At 43.0% G+C, this 22,417-nt stretch overlaps 1 protein-coding gene across 1 annotated transcript; it reads right to left on the reverse strand.

Annotated features, from left to right (window-relative positions):
- Positions 1-1,527: 1,527 nt before the first annotated feature.
- Positions 1,528-21,441, reverse strand: LOC120055406 (SLAM family member 9-like). Its single transcript, XM_039003269.1, has 5 exons — positions 21,264-21,441; positions 3,377-3,697; positions 2,992-3,273; positions 2,788-2,898; positions 1,528-1,634 (listed from the first exon to the last, which is right to left on the reverse strand). Exons 1-4 carry the CDS (start codon positions 21,439-21,441, stop codon positions 2,801-2,803), a joined length of 879 nt encoding a protein of 292 aa, XP_038859197.1. The 3' UTR covers positions 1,528-1,634; positions 2,788-2,800.
- Positions 21,442-22,417: the final 976 nt, after the last annotated feature.

Consider the following 22,417-nt stretch of genomic DNA (forward strand, 5'->3'; position numbering starts at 1 on the left):
TATTTCTGCACATGACTTTATCTACTCTCTCAGATAGCACTAAAGCGAAAAGGAAATTGTAATGAACTTGTAAATAAATAATCATAACAGTCATGGGAGCCTGGGACCTGATAATCCAGACAACTACATCCAACAAGAGTCAAAGGACCTTTTGGTATGACAGAAATGCCAATTTTAATGTTTTCCACTGCGTTTGTCAAGTTCTACTGCAGGTGTCAGGGCGACATGTTGTGTGGACTAAAACAGCATTGAACTGGGTGTATCACAAAGCATGATCTAATTAGTTAGCCAGCTACAGTAATTGTTGGTCAAATTAACCAGTTCTCAACCTTTGATAAGCAGCTAGCTAGCTGGTAGCTTGCTAGCTAGCTCCCATGCCAATGTCAAGTCTTTCTAATCTCATATCTGACTAACTCAGAAATATTATTATTTCAGAATGAACTTTAACTGGCTAACGCATCATGCTTTGTGACATTGTTAGCTAGCTATCCCCAGTTAGATTTTTTTTAAATCACTTATTGCATCTACGTGATGTTAGCGTTATCCCAGACCCTGCTGCTCTCAACATTAGTTTGTGAGCTGGTAACTTGTATTAACTAGTGTAATCTAATCTGTGCAAAACTGTGGCAGCATATGCAGCAGTGGTGATTTGTTTGTTTTTTGTGTGAAAAGGGTGTATTTATGGTGTTGTTCAAATGCTCAGATTGCTTTATATATCTTCTCAAAGAATATAACGGTAGTTCGAAAACTTGGCATTATATTTTTGTCATGCTGCTTTCTTGACAAACCATATCACACCTGGGCTATTCAGGCCTTGCTACAAACGCAGGTACATTGCCGTTAAATTTCAATCACACAATAGTACGGATATTCTACATTCCGGATTGAATCCAGGCCTTAGGCCAGCATTCAATCTGATTACGCTCTGTCAGCTATGCACATTTAAAGTTAATTTCCAATTGAGCCGAATTGAATGCTGTCTCCGTGAATGTGGGGACAAAGGTTAAAAGGTGCATATATATATAGAATCCCGATGTTAAAATTCCAGATGATTGTTTACTAGTCTTTTTCCCCACCATAGCATATAAACTCTCAGGCATGGAGGTCATGGAGGCCATGGGGAGGTCCTAAGGTGGAGGCTGGTCTCCAACCACGGTGGGGAGGTCCTCAGGTGGAGGCTGGTCTTCAACCACGGTGGGGTGGGGGGGGGGGGGGGGGGGGGTGGTCTCCGACTATGGTAGGGTGGTTACCAGGCTGGGGACGGTGGTCTCCCACCATGGTAGGGTGGTTACCAGGCTAGGGATGGTGGTCTCTGACTGTGGTGGGGTGGTTCTCAGGCTGGGGGTGGTGGTCTCCGACTATGGTGGGGTGGTTCTCAGGCTGGGGATGGTGGTCTCTGACTGTGGTGGGGTGGTTTTCAGGCTGGGGGTGGTGGTCTCTGACTATGGTGGGGTGGTTCTCAGGTGGTGGTCTCCGACTATTGTGGGGTGGTTACCAGGCTGGGGACGGTAGTCTCCCACCATGGTTGGGTGGTTACCAGGCTGGGTGTGGGGATGTCCCATCTCACTGTAGATGGTGGGTGATGCTGGACCTGGAGACCTGTGATGCTGGACCTGGAGACTGTTACTTGGATTCTGGAGAATAAAGACATTCAGTAACAACTTTGCTATGAATTTATGAATGGTAACCCAGGTATAAAACAAGGTCTGTAATGACATTAAATCAATACATTTAATATTTCTCAGTAGTTAAATGCTCTATAATATAGCAATATTAATTAATTAATTTAGAATTTATACATTTTTCATTAGCTGCAATTTTTGTTTTACTGTATGTCATCAACAATGACACAGTGAAGTTTAAATATCTGGGAAGGCTTTTCTCTAGGAATGGTGACATCCTATGACGGTGCCACGTTGAAAGTCACTGAGCTCTTCGGTAAGGCCATTCTACTGGCAATGTTTGTCTATGGAGAATGCATGGCTGTATGCTTGATTTTATACACCTGTTAGCAATGCGTGTCGCTGAAATAGCTGAATCCACTAATTTGAAGGGATGTCCACATACTTTCGTATATATAATAGAAAAGGACTCAAGTAAAAGTAAAAGTCACCCAATACATTTCTACTTGAGTAAAAGTCAAAAAGTATTTGGTTTTAAATAAACTTAAGTAACAAAAGTAAATGGAATTGCTAAAATATACTTAAGTATCAAAAGTAAACATCTTTAAAAAATCCTTATATTAAGCAAACCAGATGGTACAATTTTTGTGTTCTTTATTCATGGATAGAAACAAAGCATTTGTGTTTAGTGAGTCCGCCAGATCAGAGGCAGTAGAGACGACTAGGAGTGTTCTCTTGGTAAGTCTGTCAATTGGACCATTTTCTTGTCAAAATGTAATGAGTACTTTTGGTTGTCAGGGAAAATGTATGGAGTAAATTATATATATATTTATATAGGAATGTACATAATTTTATTTAGGAACATAGTGGAGTAAAAGTTAAAGTTAACAAAAATATAAGAAGTAAAGTACAGATACCCCAAAAATCTACTTTAGTAGTACTTTAAAGTATTTTTACTGAGGTACTTTACACCACTGGCTATCTTACCCAAACTGTAGCATAATCTGTGTTTATAAAATAAATCAACCACATAGAAATACAACAAATATTTAAAACTAAGATCTTCAGAATCGTTCACGGTTATCAACAGTATTCACAATAGTTTTATTAATATAAGGATGTTTCTGAAATAAGAGCGATCTTGCAGAAGGAACAGTGAGCTTACCTTTATTTAGCTTTCACCAACGAATCAGGGCGCATACAACAAAGATGATGATGATGAAAGGACTTTGTATCCGGACTGTGACAGCGTAGTTGTGGTCTGCTTCGTCCCGCTCTTGGAAATACAATCGCAAAGTCAACAAAGCATATTATGTGTGTGTGTGTGTGTTTATGTGTGTGTGTATGCATGCACGGGTTCATGTCTTACTAGATTTGGATGCACAAATAGTTTCGATCTCCTTGGTGTCGTTGGCCCAGCTGACTTGGTTGCTGTGGTTACAGATGATGGAACCCCCTGCCACATAGACAGAGAGCAGGGGGACAGTGGAGGTCTCAGCCCCTCTACTCTCTCCTCCCACCTGAGAGCAGGTGCCGCTGTTACAGCTGGAGGTGACAGAGGTTTTCTGGCCTCTGCAGGTCACTGTCACGTTACAGATGGCATTGATGAAGGAGACAGAGTTCACTGTCAGGACTGGTGGCTCAACTCTCTCTGAAAACAAATAGACCAACATGGTTAACTTCACAGACTGAATTAAACGGATTATCCTAATAGCTGTCACTGTACAGAAAAACAGAGAGAAGAAGAAACCTACCTTGAACTGATATCTGGTACTTGGCAACATCTTTGTTTTTTTCACCACTCACTCCTGCGTCATAAAGTCCACTGTCTCCTTCCTGTAGGTTCTTCAGTAGTAGAGAGAAGTTTCCCTCACTAAACTCAACCCTGCCTTGGTATTTAGGGGTGATTTGTGACTCGATTTCATGGATGTATGTTACTACATTGTCTGATGTGTTAAACATCCACTTAAAACTATTCAACCTTTTCAGGTTCTCTTTAACTGTCATATATCCCGGGACATCCAGACGAACATCCTGTCCCTTCTCCACAAACACAGGGGTCTCAGAGCTGGACACTGAAATAAACAGACAGAAGAAGAACAAAAAAAGATGAAGAATAACTCCAGCAAGACAAATAGATGAATGAGGCAGTGCATTTGGAAAGTTTTCAGACCCCTTGACTTTTCCACATTTTGTTACGTTACAGCCTTGTTCTAAAATTGATTAAATATAAATGAAATCCTCATCAATCTACACACAATAACCCATAATGACAAAGTGTCTGGAGGAAACCTGGCACCATCCCTACGGTGAAGCATGGTGGTGGGAGCATCATGCTGTGTGGATGTTTTTCAGCGGCAGAGACTGGGAGACTAGTCAGGATCGAGGGAAAGATGAACGGAGCAAAGTACAGAGAGATCATTAAAGAAAACCTGCTCCAGAGCGCTCAGGACCTCAGACTGGGGTGAAGGTTCACCTTTCAACAGGACAACGACCCTAAGCACACAGCCAAGACAACGCAGGAGTGGCTTTGGAACAAGTCTCTGAATGTCCTTGAGTTGCCCAGGCAGCGCCCGGACTTGAACCTGATCGAACATCTCTGGAGAGACCTGAGAAAAGCTGGGCAGCGACCCTCCCCATCCAACCTGACAGAGCTTGAGAGGATCTGCATAGAAAAATTGGAAAAACTCCCCAAATACAGGTGTGCCAAGCTTGTAGCATCATACCCAAGAAGACTCGAGGCTGTAATTGCTGCCAAAGGCGCTTCAACAAAGTACTGAGTAAAGGGTTTGAATACTTATGTAAATGTGATATTTCATTTTTTGCTTTTTTTTATATACAGAGACCACTGCAAAAATTATTAGTTTCTCTGGTTTTACTAGTTATAGGTATGTGTTTGGGTAAAATGAAAATGTTTTTTTTTTATTCTATAAACTACTCACAACATTTCTCCCAAATTCCAAATAAAAATATTGTCATTTAGAGCATTTATTTGCAGAAAATGACAACTGGTCAAAATAACAAAAAAGCTGCAGTGTTGTCAGACCTCGAATAATGCAAATAAAATAAGTTCATATTCATTTTTAAACAACACAATTCTAATGTTTTAACTTAGGAAGAGTTCTGAAATCAATATTTGGTGGAATAACCCTGATTTTCAATCACAGCTTTCATGCGTCTTGGCATGCTCTCCACCAGTCTTTCACATTGATGTTGGGTGACTTTATACCACTCCTGGCGCAAAAATTCAAGCAGCTCGGCTTTGATTGATGGCTTATGTCCATCCATCTTCCTCTTGATCACATTCCAGAGGTTTTCAATGGGGTTCAGATCTGGAGATTGGGTTGGCCATGACAGGGTCTTGATCTGGTGGTCCTCCATCCACACCTTGATTGACCTGGTTGTGTGGCATGGTGCATTGACCTGCTAAAACCAATCCTCAGAGTTGGGGAACATTGTCAGAGCAGAAGGAAGCAAGTTTTCTTCCAGGACAACCTTATACGTGGCTTGATTCATGCGTCCTTCACAAAGACAAATCTGCCCGATTCCAGCCTTGCTGAAGCACCCCCAGATCAAACCGATCCTCCACCAAATTTCACAGTGGGTGCGAGACACTGGCTTGAAGACCTCTTCAGGTCTCGCACCCACTGTTAAATTTGGTGGAGGATCGGTTTGATCTGGGGGTGCTTCAGCAAGGCTGGAATCGGGCAGATTTGGAATTTGGGAGAAACGTTGTCAGTAGTTTATAGAATAAAACAAAAAAATGTAATTTTGCCCAAACACATACCTATAAATAGCAAAACCAGAGAAACTTATAATTTTTCAGTGGTCTCTTAATTTTTTCCAGAGCTGTATATCAACTCAGCAAAAAAAAACTTGTAAACCCTTGTAAAGGGTTTAAATATTGTTTCCCATGCTTGTTCAATGAACCATAAACAATTAATGAACATGCACCTGTGGAACGGTTGTTAAGACACTAACAGCTTAAAGACGCTAGGCAATTAAGGTCACAGTTTTGAAAACGTAGGACACTGAAGAGGCCTTTCTACTGACTCTGAAAAACACCAAAAGAAAGATGCCCAGGGTCCCTTCTCATCTGCATGCCTTAGGCATGCTGCAAGGAGGCATGAGGACTGCAGATGTGGCCAAGGAAATAAATTGCAATGTCCGTTCTGTGAGACACCCAAGACAGCGCTACAGGGAGACAGGACGGACAGCTGTTCGTCCTCGCAGTGGCAGACCATGTGTAACAACACCTGCACAGGATCGGTACATCTGAACATCACACCTGCCGGACAGGTACAGGATGGCAATAACAACTGCCAGAGGTACATCAGGAACGCACAATCCCTCCAACAGTGCTCAAACTGTCCGCAATAGGCTGAGAGAGGCTGGACTGAGGGCTTGTAGGCCTGTTGTAAGGCAGGTCCTCACCAGACATCACCGGCAACAACATCGCCTATGGGCACAAACCCACCGTCGCTGGACCAGACGGCACTGGCAAAAAGTGCTCTTCACTGACGAGTCGTGGTTTTGTCTCACCAGGGGTGATGGTCGGAATCACATTTATCTTCGAAGGAATGAGCGTTACACCAAGACCTGTATTCTGGAGTGGGATTGATTTGGAGGTGGAGGGTCCGTCATGGTCTGGAGCAGTGTGTCACAGCATCATCGGACTGAGCTTGTTGTCATTGCAGGCAATCTCAATGCTGTGCGTTACAGGGAAGACATCCTCCTCCCTCATGTGGTACCATTCCTGCAGGCTCCTCCTGACATGACCCTCCAGCATGACAATGCCACCAGCCATACTGCTCGTTCTGTGCATGATTTCCTGCAAGACAGGAATGTCAGTGTTCTGCCATGGCCAGCGAAGAGCTTGGATCTCAATCCCATTGAGCACGTCTGGGACCTGTTGGATCGGAGGGTGAGGGCTAGGGCCATTCCCCCCAGAAATGTCTGGGAACTTGCAGGTGCCTTGGTGGAAGAGTGGGGTAACATCTCACAGCAAGAACTGGCAAATCTGGTGCAGTCCATGAGGAGGAGATGCACTGCAGTACTTAATGCAGCTGGTGGCCACACCAGATACTGACTGTTAGTTTTGATTTTGACCCCCCCCCCTTTGTTCAGGGACACATTATTCCATTTCTGTTAGTCACATGTCTGTGGAACTTGTTCAGTTCATGTTTCAGTTGTTGAATCTTGTTATGTTCATACAAATATTTACATGTTTACACATGTTAAGTTTTCTGAAAATAAATGCAGTTGACAGTGAGAGGACGTTTCTTTTTTTGCAGAGTTTATGTATTGCCCCCAAAATATGTAGAACCTTTTTTTCCTTTGTCATTATGGGGTATTCTGTGTAGATTGTGAGGAGAAAAATACTATTTAATCCATTTTATCCTGGGGTCTGAATACTTTCTGATGCACTGTGTATGAATTTCACAATGCAACTCCCCAAAGGAATATGTGCAAATTGATAATTTTTGCAAATAGCCAAACGTGCTGACACATAATCTCCTGATTGAAAAAAAACAACCTGTTTGCATCTTTTGGAGTTTGGGTTGGAATTTCCCTATACACCGTATTTGCCACATTTTTCAATGATTAACCCATTTTCTACAAAAGGTTGGTCAAACAAGCATTGCGATTGGTTAAGACGCGTTTTAAGGCATTCTAAGCCTACGACGCAAAAATGGGCATCTTGTTTTCTTTTCTATCTGAGAAATCACAGCGCTTCCACTGTCCCATCAGCCCAGCCGGGCAATTCATTAACTTGATCTCCACTGTAAAACTAATCTAGACATTATTTCCCCTTGATTCTAGCCTAATATTTGGTCTGACATTTTCAACATTGTTTCAATATTGAAATTCGATCTCCACTGTCCCATAGAGGATTAGCGTGTTAGGACGAGAGATCTTCTGTCAGCCAATCAAAATCATGAAACAGAAGAATTTTTATGGATATATACAAAGAAATGTGAATAGAAAAACAGGCCAAACGAAATGCAGCTAGTTTGCTAGTTTGCTATGTTTCCAGCTTAAGTTTGAAGTGATTGTTTTAACTGTGTAGTTGGCTAGCTCCTCTGAACAACATTGTCCTGATGAGCGAGCACATTTTCTATGCCAGGTCGAAATCGCGGATCATTAGCTCATTGTTATGGATGTGTACAAATAAATGTAACCAGAAAACAACTTAAACAAACGCAAATGCAGCTACTTTGCTGTTATTCTGGCTGTGACTGTGTTAGCTGTAGTTGGCTAGCTAGAAAGGAAGGGATACGAGCTTTGCCAGCCAGTATGGCAACGGAACATTTAGATGAGCGACTAGGTCTTGTCCATAGATATAGAACAAAAAGACTACAGAGAGTCCCGTCTCTGACAACCTAACCTATACGGTCAGCCGGCTTGGCTAGCAACTATAGATATGTGTTGGGACTAGGCCTATATTTTAGTTGAGGGATGAAATAGTACCAATGATCGCTGCACAGCTGTGCTAAAAAAGTAGTTACACATACCTTTACGATAAATAACTAGTATATCTTACACAACATACACTACATGACCAAAAGTATGTGGACACCTGCTCATCGAACATCTCATTCCAAAATCATGGGCATTAATATGGAGTTAGTCCCCCCTTTGCTGCTATAACATCCTCCACTCTTCTGGGAAGGCTTTTCTTATGTTGGAACATTGCTGCGGGGACATGCTTCCATTCAGTCACAAGAGCAATAGTGAGGTCGCGCACTGATGTTGGGCGATTAGGCCTGGCTCGCAGTCGGCCTTCCAATTCATCCCAAAGGTGTTTGATGGGGTTGAGGTCAGGGCTCTGTGCAGGCCAGTCAAGGTCTTCCACACCAATCTCGACAAACCATTTCTGAATGGACCTTACTTTGTGCATGGAGGCATTGTCATGCTGAAACAGGAAAGGGTCTTCCCCAAACTATTGCCACAAAGTTGGAAGCACATAATCATCTAGAATGTCATTGTATGCTGTAGCGTTAAGATTTCCCTTCACTGGAACTAAGGGGTCTAACCCGAACCATGAAAAACAGCTCCAGACCATTATTCCTCCTACACCAAGCTTTACAGTTGGTACTATGCATTCTGGCTGGTAGTGTTCTCCTGGCATCGGCCAAACCCAGATTAGTCTGTCGGACTGCCAGATGGTTAAGCGGGATTCATCACTCCAGAAAACACGTTTCCACTGCTCCAGAGTCTAATCGTGGCAAGCTTTACACCACTTCAGCCTACTCTTGGCATTGCGCATTGGTGATCTTAGGCTTGTGTGTGGCTGCTCGGCCATGGAAACCCATTTCATGAAGCTCCCGATGAACAGTTCTTATGCTGAAGTTGCTTCCAGAGGCAGTTTGGAACTCGGTAGTGAATGTTGCAACCGAGGACAGAAAATGTTTACCCGCTTCAGCACTCGGCGGTCCCGTTTTGTGAGTTTTTGTAACCTACCACTTCCCGGCTGAGCCGTTGTTACTAAGCACTGACAGTTGACCAGGGCAGCTCTAGCACGGCAGACATTTTACATATTGACTTGTTGGAAAGGTGGCATCCTATGACGGTGCCATGTTGAAAGTCACTGAGCTCTTCAGTAAGGGCCATTCTACTGCCAGTGTTTGTCTATGGAGATTGCAAGGCTGTATGCTTGATTTTATACACCTGTCAGCAACGAGTGTGGCTGAAATAGCCGAATCCACAAATTCAACTGTTCAGTTTCAGAAACCATTCAGTAAAAGCAATTTGATTAAGTATAACTTCAGGAAGTACTACCTAATCTGCCTAAAAGAATAGATAACTTGGGTGCTCAGAGAGTGGGCGTTTTTCAGCACATATATTTGTGGTCGAAATTTCTAAAACAAGTTGAGCTACGCAGTTCCTGTAGTTAGAAGTTTCTATGCTTCAAATGGCGTTGTTTAGTTTCCTGTCACTGACTTTCCTATAACTGACACTTTTATAACTTTTTATCACAGTAGTACTGTATTACTCATTACTTTAGTCTATAGCTTCAACATATGTTTAAAACGACAGTAACATCAATAAACTTTACCCTAAAGTTAATGACATGTTTTCAATTCAAAAGCCTTAATCAATTACTTGTAAAGTTCAATATATCACAACACGACTTAAAACAACACTTCAATAGATCATATGACTTCCAGTGTCACCCACTGGTTAGACAACCAGTACACTGATTAGACTGGTTATAGGAAGAGTAATCAGCACAAATGATAATGCCTGTTACTTACTGTATCTACTAACAGATTATAGACAGATGTCTAGTCAATATAATTAATTTCACTATACAGATGTCTTAGAAAATGATCTTACCTGGTTGATGGAGAAGAGTTAGTAGAATAGCTACGGTGAAACGCAAGGTCGCCATACTTTGATAAATGACTAAACCTAAATGAGGAAGTATTGTCACATAGGCCTATACTTCCACTTCCTCCAGTAGCTTTTTACACCCATAACCGGAAGATTAACACATTCTGTTTGCAATTTTAACATGTTCCATGCATGTGAAATGACTTGATAACCTATGTATTTAGGAACTGAATATGCACTCCAAAACACTCAGGTATTTGTGAAAGCAAAGACGGGGTAGAATGCATTTTTATCATGTTACAAATACATTTTTGTTAATATAACATTTGTTATTGTGTAATTAAAGTATTTCCAACACGTTTTTAACATGCACATTTCTGTTAGAGCAGTCCCTACCAAATTACTGACACCCAAATACGGGAGCCATGCCTTTCATTAACTAGCAGAAAACAAATAAATCAGTAAACATTCATACCGGTTATTTAGACTATGGCGAAATTGTCTGTATGAACGCAGCTGTCACTGTATTGAAGCCTATGCATTGCACTCTTTTAGTTTATAAAGCCCTCCTGCATTAACCTCCACTGTACCTTACTTAATTGTTGACTTATAGACATCAAATCAAATTTTATTGGTCACATACACATATTTAGCAGATGTTATTGCGGGTGTAGCGAAATGCTTGTGTTCCTAGCTCCAACAGTGCAGTAGTATCTAACAATTCACACCAATACACAAAAATCTAGAAGTAAAAGAATGGAATTACGAAATATATAAATATTAGGACGAGCAATGTCGGAGTGGCATTACCTAAAATACAGTAGAATAGAATACAGTATATACATATGAGATGAGTAAAGCAGTATGTAAACATTATTAAAGTGACTGGTGTTCCATTATTAAAGTGACCAGTGATTCAATGTCTCTGTATATAGGGCAGCAGCCTCTAAGGTGCAGGGTTGAGTAAATAGGTGTTAGCCGGCTAGTGATGGCTATTTAACAGTCAATTTGCTCATCTGTAAAAGTTTGCGGGTCTTCAGCCTCCGGAGGTTGAAGAGGTGCTGTTGCTCCTTCTTCACCACACTGTCTGTATGGGTGGACCCTTTGAGATCATCAGTGATGTGTACGCCAAGGAACTTGAAGCTTTTCATGTTCTCCACTGCGGTCCCGTCAATGTGGATAGGGGCGTGCTCCCTCTGCTGTTTCCTGAAGTCCACAATCAGCTCCTTCGTTTTGTTGACGTTGAGGGAGAGGTTATTTTCCTGGCACCACTCCGCCAGGGCCCTCACCTCCTCCCTGTAGGCTGTCTCGTCATTGTTGGTAATCAGGCCTGCTACTGTTGTGTAGTCTGCAAACTTGATGATTGAGTTGGAGGCGTGCATGGCCACGCAGTCATGGGTGAACAGGGGGTACAGGAGGGGGCTTAGCACGCACCCTTGTGGGGCCCCTGTGTTGAGTGTCAGCGAATTGGGGGTGTTTTTTCCTACCTTCACCACCTGAGGGCAGCCCATCAGGAAGTCCAGGGCCCAGTTGCACAAGGCGGGGTTCAGACCCAGGTCTCCAAGCTTAATGATAAGCTTGAGGGTACTATGGTGTTGAAGGCTGAGCTGTAGTCAATGAACAGCATTCTTACATAGGTATTCCTCTTGTCCAGATGGGATAGGGCAGTGTGAAGTGCGATGTCGATTGCATCATCTGTGGATCTATTGGGGCGGTATGCAAATTGAAGTGGGTCAGGTAAGTTAGAGGTGATATGATCCTTAACGAGCCTCTCAAAGCACTTCATGATGACTGAAGTGAGTGCTCCAGTCACCTTGCCATGGTTAAATGGGGTGGTTCAGGCCTCCAGTTTTGCACGAATGCTGCCATCCATCCATGGTTTCTGGTTTGGATAGGTTTAAATAGTCACAGTGGGAACAACATCCCCTATACACTTCCCGATGAACTCAGTCACCGTGTTTGTGTATACGTCAATATTATTCTCAGAGTCTACCCGGAACATATCCCAGTCAGCGTGATCAAAACAATCTTGAAGCATGGATTCCGATTGGTCAGACCAGCGTTGAATAGACCTTAGCACGGGTACTTCCTGTTTGAGTTTCTGCCTATAGGAAGGGAGGAGCAAAATGGAGTCGTGATCTGATTTATCAAAGGGAGAGCGGGGGAGGGCCCTGTAGGCATCCCGGGAGTGGGAGTAACAGTGATCGAGCGGTTTAGCAGCGCGAGTACTACAGTCAATGTGTTGATAGAACTATGGTAGCGTTTTCCTCAAATTTGCTTTGTTAAAATCGCCAGCTACAAGAAATGCGGCCTCAGGATATGTGGTTTCCAGTTTGCACAAAGTCCAGTGTAGTTCCTTGAGGGCCATCGTGGTATCGGCTTGAGGAGGAATATACAGGGCTGTGACTATAACCAAAGAGAATTCTCTTGGGAGGTAATATGGTCAGCATTTGATTGTGAGGTATTCTAGGTCGGGTGAACAAAAGGACTTGAGTTTTGTACGTTATCACTTTAACACCATGAGTAGTTAATCATGAAACATACACTGCCGCCTTTCTTCTACCCGGAGAGTTCTTTATTCCTGTCAGCCCGATGTACTGAGAACCCAGCTGACTGTATGTACGGGGACAGTATTTCCGGAGAGAGCCATGATTCTGTGAAACAGAGTATGTTACAGTCCTTGATGTCTCTCTGTAAGAAGATCCTTGCTCTGAACTCATCTACTTTATTGTCCGGAGACTGAACATTAGCGAGTAATATACTCAGAAGGGGTGGATGGTGTGCACGCCTCCTGAGTTGGACTAAAAGTCCACTCCTAATAGCTCTTCTCCGCCGGAGGGTGATTTGGAGCAGCCTCTGGGATAAGTTCAATTGACCTGGGGGGTACGAACTAAGGATCCAATTGAGGAAAGTCATATTCCTTAATATCAGTCCTTAAGCCATTTTGCCACAACTTTGGAAGTATGCTTGGGGTCATTGTCCATTTGGAAGACCCATTTGCGACCAAGCTTTAACTTCCAGACTGATGTCTTGAGATGTTGCTTCAATATATCCACATAATTTCCCCCTCCTCATGATGCCATCTAATTGTGAAGTGCACCAGTCCCTAATTCAGAAGAGCACCCCCACAACATAATGCTGCCACCCCCGTGCTTCACGGTTGGGATGGTGTTCTTCGGCTTGCAAGACTCCTCCTTTTTCCTCCAAACATAACGATGGTCATTATGGCCAAACAATTCTATTTTTGTTTCATCAGACCAGTGGACATTTCTCCAAAAAGTATGATCTTTGTCCCTATATGCAGTTGCAAACCGTAGTCTGGCTTTTTTATGGCGGTTTTGGAGCAGTGGCTTCTTCCTTGCTGAGCGGCCTTTCAGGTTATGTCGATATAGGACTCGTTTTACTGTGGATATAGATACTTTTGTACCTGTTTCCTCAAGCATCTTCACAAGGACCTTTGCTGTTGTTCTGGGATTGATTTGCACTTTTCGCACCAAAGTACATTCATCTCTAGGAGACAGACCGCGTCTACCTCCTGAGCGGTATGACGGCTGCGTGGTCCCATGGTGTTTATACTTGCGTACTATTGTTTGTACAGATGAACGTGGTACCTTCAGACATTTGGAAATTGCTCCCAAGGATGAGCCAGACTTGTGGAGGTCTTGTCTGATTTCTTTTGATTTTCCCATGATGTCAAGCAAAGAGGCACTGAGTTTGAAGGTAGGCCTTGAAATACATCCACAGGTACACCTCCAATTGACTCAAATTATGTCAATTAGCTTTTAATTCAATTAGCCTATCAGGAGCTTCTAAAGCCATGACAATTTTCTGGAATTTTCCAAGCTGTTTGAAGGCACAGTCAACTTAATGTATGTAAGCTTCTGACCCACTGGAATTGCGATACAGGGAATTCTAAGTGAAATAATCTGTCTGTAAACAATTGTTGGAAAAATTACTTGTGTCATGCACAAAGTAGATGTCCTAACCAACTTGCCAAAACTATAGTTTGTTCACAAGAAATTTGTGGAGTGGTTGAAAAACTAGTTTTAATGACTCCAACCTAAGTGTATGTAAACTTTCAACTTCAACTGTATCTGATGATGTCTGGACAAAAGGAGAGAGAGCGTCAGAGAGCTTCAGATGCAAGGACTACGAACAGTGCATTTGGAAAGTATTCAGATCATTTGACCTTTTCTAAAATTGATTAAATAATTCCCCCCCCTCATAAATCTACACACAATACCCCGTAATGACAAATTGAAAACAGGTTTTTTGAAATATTTGCAAATTTATTACAAATATAAAACAGAAATACCTTATTTACTTTAGTAATCAGACCCTTTGCTATCAGACTCGAAATTGAGCTCAGGTGCAACCTGTCTCCATTGATCATCCTTGAGATGTTTCTACAAGCTGATTGGAGTCCATCTGTGGTAAATTCAATTTATTGGATATCATTTGGAAAGAAACACACCTGTCTATATAAGGTCCCACAGTTGACAGTGCATGTCAGAGCAAAAACCAAGCCATGCGGTTGAAGGAATTGTTCGTAGAGCTCCGAGACAGGATTGTGTTGAGGTACATATCTGGGGAAGGGTTCCAGAAAATGTCTGCAGCATTGAAGGTCACCATGAACAAAGCTGCCTCCATCATTCTTAAATGGAAGAAGTTTGGAACCACCAAGGCACTTCCAAGAGCTGGCCACCCAGTCAAACTGAGCAAATTGGGGGATAAGGGCTTTGGTCAGGGAGGTGACCAAGAACCCGATGGTCACTCTGACCGAGCTCCAGAGTTCCTCTGTGGAGATGAGAGAAACATCCAGAAGTACAACAATCTTTGCAGCACTCCACCAATCAGGCCTTTATGGTAGAGTGGACAGACGGAAGCCACTCCTCAGTTAAAGGCACATGACAGCCTGCTTGGAGTTTGCCAAAAGACACCTAAAGGACTCTCAGACCATGAGAAACAAGATTATCTGGTCTGATGAAACCAAGATTGAACTCTTTGGCCTGAATTCCAAGCTTCAAATCTGGAGGAAACCTGACACCATCCCTACAGTGAAGCATGGTGGTGGCAGCATCATGCTGTGGGGTTGTTTTTCAGAGGCAGGGACTGGGAGACTAGTCAGGATTGAGAGAAAGATGAACAGAGCAAAGTAAAGAGAGATCATTGATGAAAACCTGCTCCAGAGTGATCAGGACCATAGACTGCGGCGAAGGTTCACCTTCCAACAGGACAATGGCTCGAAGCATACAGCCAAGACAATGCTGGAGCGACTTCGGAACAAGTCTCAATGTCCGTGAGTGGCCCAGCCAGAGCCCGGACTTGAATCCGATCGAACATCTCTGGAGAGACCTGAAAATAGCTGTGCAGCGACGCTCCCCATCCAGCCTGACAGAGGATCTTCCGTGAGGAATGAGATAAACTCTCCAAATACAGGTGTGCCAAGCTTGTGGTGTCATACCCAAGAAGGCCCAATGCTGTATTCACTGCCAAAGGTACTTCAACAAAGAACTTAGTAAATGGTCTGAATACTTATGTAAATGTCACAGTTCAGTTTTTTATTTGTAATACATTTTCAAAAATGTCTAAACTTTTTTTGAATGTCTTTGTCAATAACAGACTTTTCCCACTGAAACCCTATCCATGGTCAAACGTGGATAATGTAACAATAATTCTAACATAAGGAATGGGGGAATGGTCAGTGGGGAGATGTAGAAAACAAATGTCATATTGTTTTTCATTTTGTGATGTCATTAAAAAGTGTATGGACGAAATACTGTAACTTGGAAAGGATATCCCCTTTATCTGCCAAGTTTCCATCCAATTGCATTGTGCATATGATGTGTGTTAAGATAGGAATGTGATTTTAACTTCTCTAGGATAGGGGGCAGCATTTTCACGTTTGGATGAAAAGCATGAGAAAAGCATGCAACCTACTCATCCCCAGAAGATAAGATATGCATATTATTAGTAGATTTGGATAGAAAACACTGAAGTTTCTAAAACTGTTTGAATCATGTCTGTGAGTATAACAGAACGTATTTAGCAGGCGAAACCCGAGGACAAACCATTCAGATTTTATTTTTTAGGTCACTCTCTTTTCAATAGGTTTTCATTGGGAATCCATATTTCTAAGGGACCTTCTTGCAGTTCCTACCTCTTCCACTGGATGTCAACAGTCTTTAGAAATTGGTTGAGGTTTTTCCCTTGAGAAATGAAGAAGTAGCACTGTTCAGAATGAGGCTCCAGTGAAGTGTACTGCTTGTTAGAGGCGCGTGACCTGAAAGCTAGCTACAGTTTGTTTTCCTCCTGTATTGAACACAGATCATCCCGTCTTCAATTTTATTGATTATTTACGTAAAAAAATACCTGAAGTTGTATTACAAAAGTAGTTTGAAATGTTTTGGCAAAGTTTACAGGTATCTTTTGAAATATTTTGTAGTCACGTTGCGCAAGTTGGAACCGGTGTTTTTCTGTATCAAACGCGCCAAATAAATGGACATTTTGGATATATATCGACGGAATTAATCGGAAACAAAAGGACCATTTGTGATGTTTATGGGACATATTGGAGTGCCAACAAAAGAAGTTTGTCAAAGGTAAGGCATGAATTATATTTTTATTTCTGCGTTTTGTGTCGCGCCTGCAGGGTTGAAATATGATTTTCTCTCTTTGTTTACTGGGGTGCTATCCTCAGATAATAGCATAGTTTGCTTTCGCCGAAAAGCCTTTTTTAAATCTGACATGTTGGCTGGATTCACAACAAGTGTAGCTTTAATTTGGTATCTTGCATGTGTGATTTCATGAAAGTTTGAATTTTATAGTAATTTATTTTGAATTTGGCGCTCTGCATTTTCACTGGCTTTTGGCCAGGTGGGACGCTACCGTCCCACCTATCCCAGAGAGGTTTTAAGAGTCATAAGAGATCACTTCTAGTCATATCCTTTGCACATTAAATAGCCACGCCCAGAGTGAGGTCAGAAGAGCGTGTCAGTGTGATGGAACCAACCTTTTCAACCAGAGTGCTAAAAATGACTGGCTAAGAATTAACATACCAGAACAGAACATTGCCAAGTTGCTGCTGTGCGTGTAAAGTAGTCTGAATCATGAACCCTGAATAATCAACACGAGGTGTAGGCTCGAAGCTCACCTTCCAGACAATCACTGGTACGGCTGATTAGCTGCCATGAGTCAGATTACGAGAAACACCAGAGTAGACTTTCTATATGCACTGTATACATTCCCCCCCCCCCCCCCCCCCCACACACACACAGTGATTCCTGCTCTGTGTCACAGTAAGAATAGGCCTTCTAATACAAAGCATGGATTGCTGTCATACCTTGTCCATAAACCTCTTACAGGGTAAGGAAACCAATATGTCATTTCGTAATTTGGGTGAACTATCCCTTTAATAGTATATATGTAAAAACATGAGCTAGAAATGAATTGATTGGTTTGACTACATGTCAAGAGTCAATGTTGCAAAGAGGACATCAGCTATTACAGTAAATACAGCATTTTCTTATATAAGGTTCTGTGTATAGGTGTCAGTCTGTACAGATATCTGTTATTGTCGATACAGAGAAACACAGTTAACACTTTATTAAGTACGTTGGCACCTTAGGAATTTTTGTAGCACTTATTACTGTATTGTATTTAGAGTTGTGATTTTAACCTTAAAGCATTTTAACAATGAAGGAAAGGTTTTAATTATGCTTTCTATTCATATTATATGTGATTGTGTATTATTGTGATATAACAACGACGATTTTGTACATTTCCTGTCTTTAGTCGGTTTGCAACACGTGTTGTTTTTGTGATTGTAAGCACATTGAGAGAAACATTTTTTTCCTAGGTAATCAATGAGATCTATTTAGAGGAATCAACAGTAGCAGAAAGAGGCGTTCTACGATGCATTCTAGGTCTATTCTATGTTCTAGTTCACACCTCCATCTTAATCCAGAGAGCCTTTAGTCTCAAATAGCACCCTATTCCCTATGTAGTGCCCTACCTTTGACCAGGGCTGTTAGGGCACCCAGTGACCAGTGGAGGCTGCTGAAGGCAGAACGGCTCATAATAATGGCTGGAACGGCGGAAATGGAATGGATGTGGAAAACATGTGTTTGATGTATTTGATAGCATTTGATACCATTCCACATATTCCACTCCATCCATTACCACGAGCCCGTTGAGTACACCCTTCTATGTCTTCCTCTGATGGTAGAAATGATTGGCCATCTGCACTCTTTATGGTAACCATGGTTTCTTGTGTAAAATATGTTTTGGAGAAATTATTGTTGGGTAACTTGAGTTGGGAGAGATGTTTCAGTACTGGATATGTGTCAGGACTTGAGAGAGATGCGTCAAGACCTCATTTTAGCTTTAGAGTATATTAACCCATGCTTAATTTGGTTTACAGGAGAGAATGTTTTCAGACTGTTGGTAAATTGATTATTTTGTGGTGTCAGTCATGATCAGATCTGGGTTCAAATACTTTTTGAAATCATTTCAAATACTTTAGGTAGCTTTCCTTGAGCTTTCCTGGTGCAATGGAACCAATCAAATAATTGGAAAACTGCAAACTCTGCCCATCTGGCACTCTAGACAGACTGAAGCAAAGCTAAGGAGCTGGTTTCTCAAACAAAGCTCAAGCCTTAAACTATAAATGGAGATTCTCCTTTGAAAGGGCTTCTTAGTCCACAACAAGGCTTAATGTGTGTCTGGGAAACCGGTCCTTAAAGTATTTGAACACAGGTCTCATCATGATGATGTCATTCTGGAGATATTGGTCGTGTTCCTCTGCTCAGACGTAACAGATGTTGCTGATGCATTCCAGATTTTACAATGTCTAGATATGTATTTCACTTATCAGCTAACCACATCACACAGTATGTAATGGCAATCTGGTGCCTGACGGCACAGTCAATGATGTGGCACGCAACCATTGGTTGATGCATGCAACGTCTGCGAAGGGGAACACAACCAGCATTACCATGATGATGATGATGATGATGATGAAGGATGTAAAGTTGATGAAGATGGATTGTGATGATCGACTTGGAAGGCTTTTTGTATTTTATTGTTTTGTTCTAATTTGTTCTCTCAGAGGCCTTGAAGACTGAGTGTTTTGTTATGAAAACTATATTTTGGTATTTGTTTCATTAGTCCATTGTTGATATAGTCCCAAAATGTTTAGCATAAAAATATATAATACAAAATGCATCATTCTTTGAAAGTTACATTTTAATTTAACCTTTTTTTTCGACAGGGAATCCTGCTGAGACCAAGGTCTCTTTCACATATGAGCCCTTCATACACATCAATATACACATCAATAATACACTATACACATCAATATACACATCGATATATACCAACAGTCTGAAAACATTCTCTCCTGTAAACCAAATTAAGGTGTGAGTTCAATGGGCTACCGAGTGGTGTAGCGGTCTAAGTCACTATATCTCAGTGCAAGAGGTGTCACTACAGTCCCTGGATCAATTCCAGGCTGTATCACATCCGACTGTGATTGGGAGTCCCATAGGGTGACGCACAATTGGCTCAACGTCGTCCGGGTTTGGTCGGGGTAGGCCGTCATTGTAAATAAGAATTTGTCTAGTTAAATAAAGGTTACATTTATTTATTTTTTGAAATATACACAATACACATCAATATACACATCAATACACAGAGATTATTCCACAAGAAAGGAGCAAAAAAAACTAAAGCAGATTTATCTAACTCAGTGGAGATCAAAGGGATCTCCAGAGTTCTCCATCTCTGAGATCGGGTCTGGTGTCTTGTACATCTGTAAGTTAACAATAAAGTAAGGTACGGCGGAGGTTTATGCAGGATGACTTCAGAGAGGGCCACCCTAATTTATGATACAGAATGCAGTGATGTGTACTGAATCTGTCTGTCACGTCTGCTCCCGCTCTTCCCTCCCCCTCAGGCGCCAGGTGGCCCTTCATCGCACACTCCTGCCATCTATTACGCACACCTGCCTTCCCTAATCATGCACATCAGCGATATTGGACTCACCTGGACTCATTCATCATCTGTTTATTTTCTCCCCTATATTTGTCAGTTCCCTTGCTCTGTTCCCTGCTGCTGCATTAATTGTCTTTTGTTTGTGTTACCTGTTTGCTGACGCTGTTCCTGTCTCGTTCCATGTCCGTTATTTATTAAATGTTTTACTCTCCGTACCTGCTGTCACGTTCCTGACCTGTTTTCTGTTAGTTTTGTATGTGTTAGTTGGTCAGGACGTGAGTTTGGGTGGGCAGTCTATGTTTTCTGTTTCTATGTTGGTGAATGGGTACCTAATATGGTTCTCAATTAGAGGCAGGTGGTTTTCATCTCCTCTGATTGAGAATCATGTTAAGGTAGGCAGTTTCACAGTGTTTGTTTGTGGGTGGTTGTCTCCTGTGTCTGTGTCTATGTTTGCACCATACGGGACTGTTTCGTTCGTTCGTCGTTTTGTTTGTAGTAAGTACTTGTTCGTTCGTTCTTCGTGTTTCATGTAAGTTCGTGGTCCAAGTCTGTCTACCTTCGGTTTGTTATTTTGTTTAGTTGTCAAGTATAGTTCGTTTTGTCTTGTTTAAATAAATTCATTATGTCTTATTCCAACGCTGCATTTTGGTTCAATCCATGCTCCTCCTCTTCGGATGAAGAGGAGGAGGAACGCCGTTACACCTGCTTCGTCTCTCCCGCGTCATTCTACATGACAGAATGCAGAAGCCATCACACGAAGCATCGGGGAGTACTGGTGTTCCAGTTGGTATGGTGGCATCGGCTCTGGGTCGCCACCGCACCGGTGGTGCTTAGCCAGCTCGTCGGGCTTCCATGCCCTAGCTGGTTCGAGAGGTTTCCTTGCCCCGGTTGGCTCGGATGGCGCCCATCCCACGCCGGGCCTCAGCCGGATCGTCAGTTCTTGTTCGCCCAGCTGGTCCAGGAGTTTTTTTGTTGTTGGTGACGTCGGGGTGGATTCCGCAGCCGATGGAACCGCGGGTGCCTAAGCCAGCCTGTCAGACTTCCACGCCCTGGCTGGCTCGTGAGGTTTCCTTGCCTCGGTTGGCTTGGCGCCTTCCCATCCCTCGTCACGCTCCACCTGATCATCGGGCTCCCTCTTTGCAGCGGGATCAACAGGCATCTTGCCTCAGCCGGATCGTCAGGCTCCCATGCCCCAACAGGCTGGCCCAGCGCCCATGTCTCGGCCGGTTCGCCCAGGTGGGACGCCAGGGGGTGCCTCAAAAAGGGGGGGGGGGGGGGGGGGGTACTGTCACGTCTGCTTCCGCTCTCTACCTCTGGCGCTCGAGGGCGTCAGGTTGCCCTGCATCACGCCTCCCTCGCTGCAGCAGGATCGACAGGCGTCTTGCCTCAGCCGGATCGCCAAGCTCCCATGCCTCAGCCGGCTCACCAGGCTCTCACGCTCTGTCGGTTTGTTGGGCTCCACGCCCCAACCGGCTTGCCCAGCGCCCATGTCTCGGCTGGTTCGCCCAGGTGGGGGGGGGTACTGTCACACCTGCTCCCGCTTTTCTCCCCCCTGACGCTTGAGGGCGCCAGGCTGCCCTTCATCGCACACTCCTATCATCCATTATTACGCACGCCTGCCTGCAATGATTGTTTTTTTGTCTTAAGTATTAGTTGCTGACGCTGTTCTTGTCTCGTTTCATGTCCGGTATTTATTAAATGTTTTTATTTATTAAATGCTTCATCTCTCCAGCGTCATTCAATGTGACACTGTCGCCTGTAATAAAGTGCAGTGCGCTATGATAATCTGTGTCCAATGACTTCAATACAGTGGCAGCTGCAGTCATATAGACAATATCACTATAATCTATGACCGGTATGAACATCGACTGAATTATTTGTTTTCTGCTAGTTAATGAAAGGCATGGCTCTCCTATTTGGGTGTCAGTAATTTGGTAGGGGCTACCCTACCAGAAATGCCCACTCTAAAAACGTGTTGGAAATAGTATAACTGTCACGACTTCCCTGCACCTCGCCCTCCGGGTCGCCCCCGAGGCCGGTGCGGCGTGCTGCTGGAACCGCGCGTCAAGGGGGGTACTGTCACGACTTCCTCCGAAGTCAGTCCCTCTCCTTGTTCGGCGGCATTCAGTGGTCGACGTCACCGGTCTTCTAGCCATCGCTGATCCACCTTTCATTTTCCATTTGTTTTGTCTTGTTTTCTCACACACCTGGTATTCATTCCCTCATTACATGTCCTGTATTTAACCCTCTGTTCCCCCCATGTCTGTGTGTGTAATTGTTTATTGTTGCGGTTGGCACGCTTCCGGCTGGTTTGCGCCGGGTTTATTATATTACCCGTGCTTGATGGTAGCATGTACTTTGTACTTGTGTTTTTTGTACTTTGTGCTGCCTCACTGGATAGTTGGGCATTTGTTTTGTGACGCTATTGCGTCCTGTTTTAATAATTGCCTTAGTAAAGTGCTTTG

This window comes from Salvelinus namaycush, chromosome 11 (assembly GCF_016432855.1).
Source record: "Salvelinus namaycush isolate Seneca chromosome 11, SaNama_1.0, whole genome shotgun sequence".
NCBI lineage: Eukaryota > Metazoa > Chordata > Actinopteri > Salmoniformes > Salmonidae > Salvelinus > Salvelinus namaycush.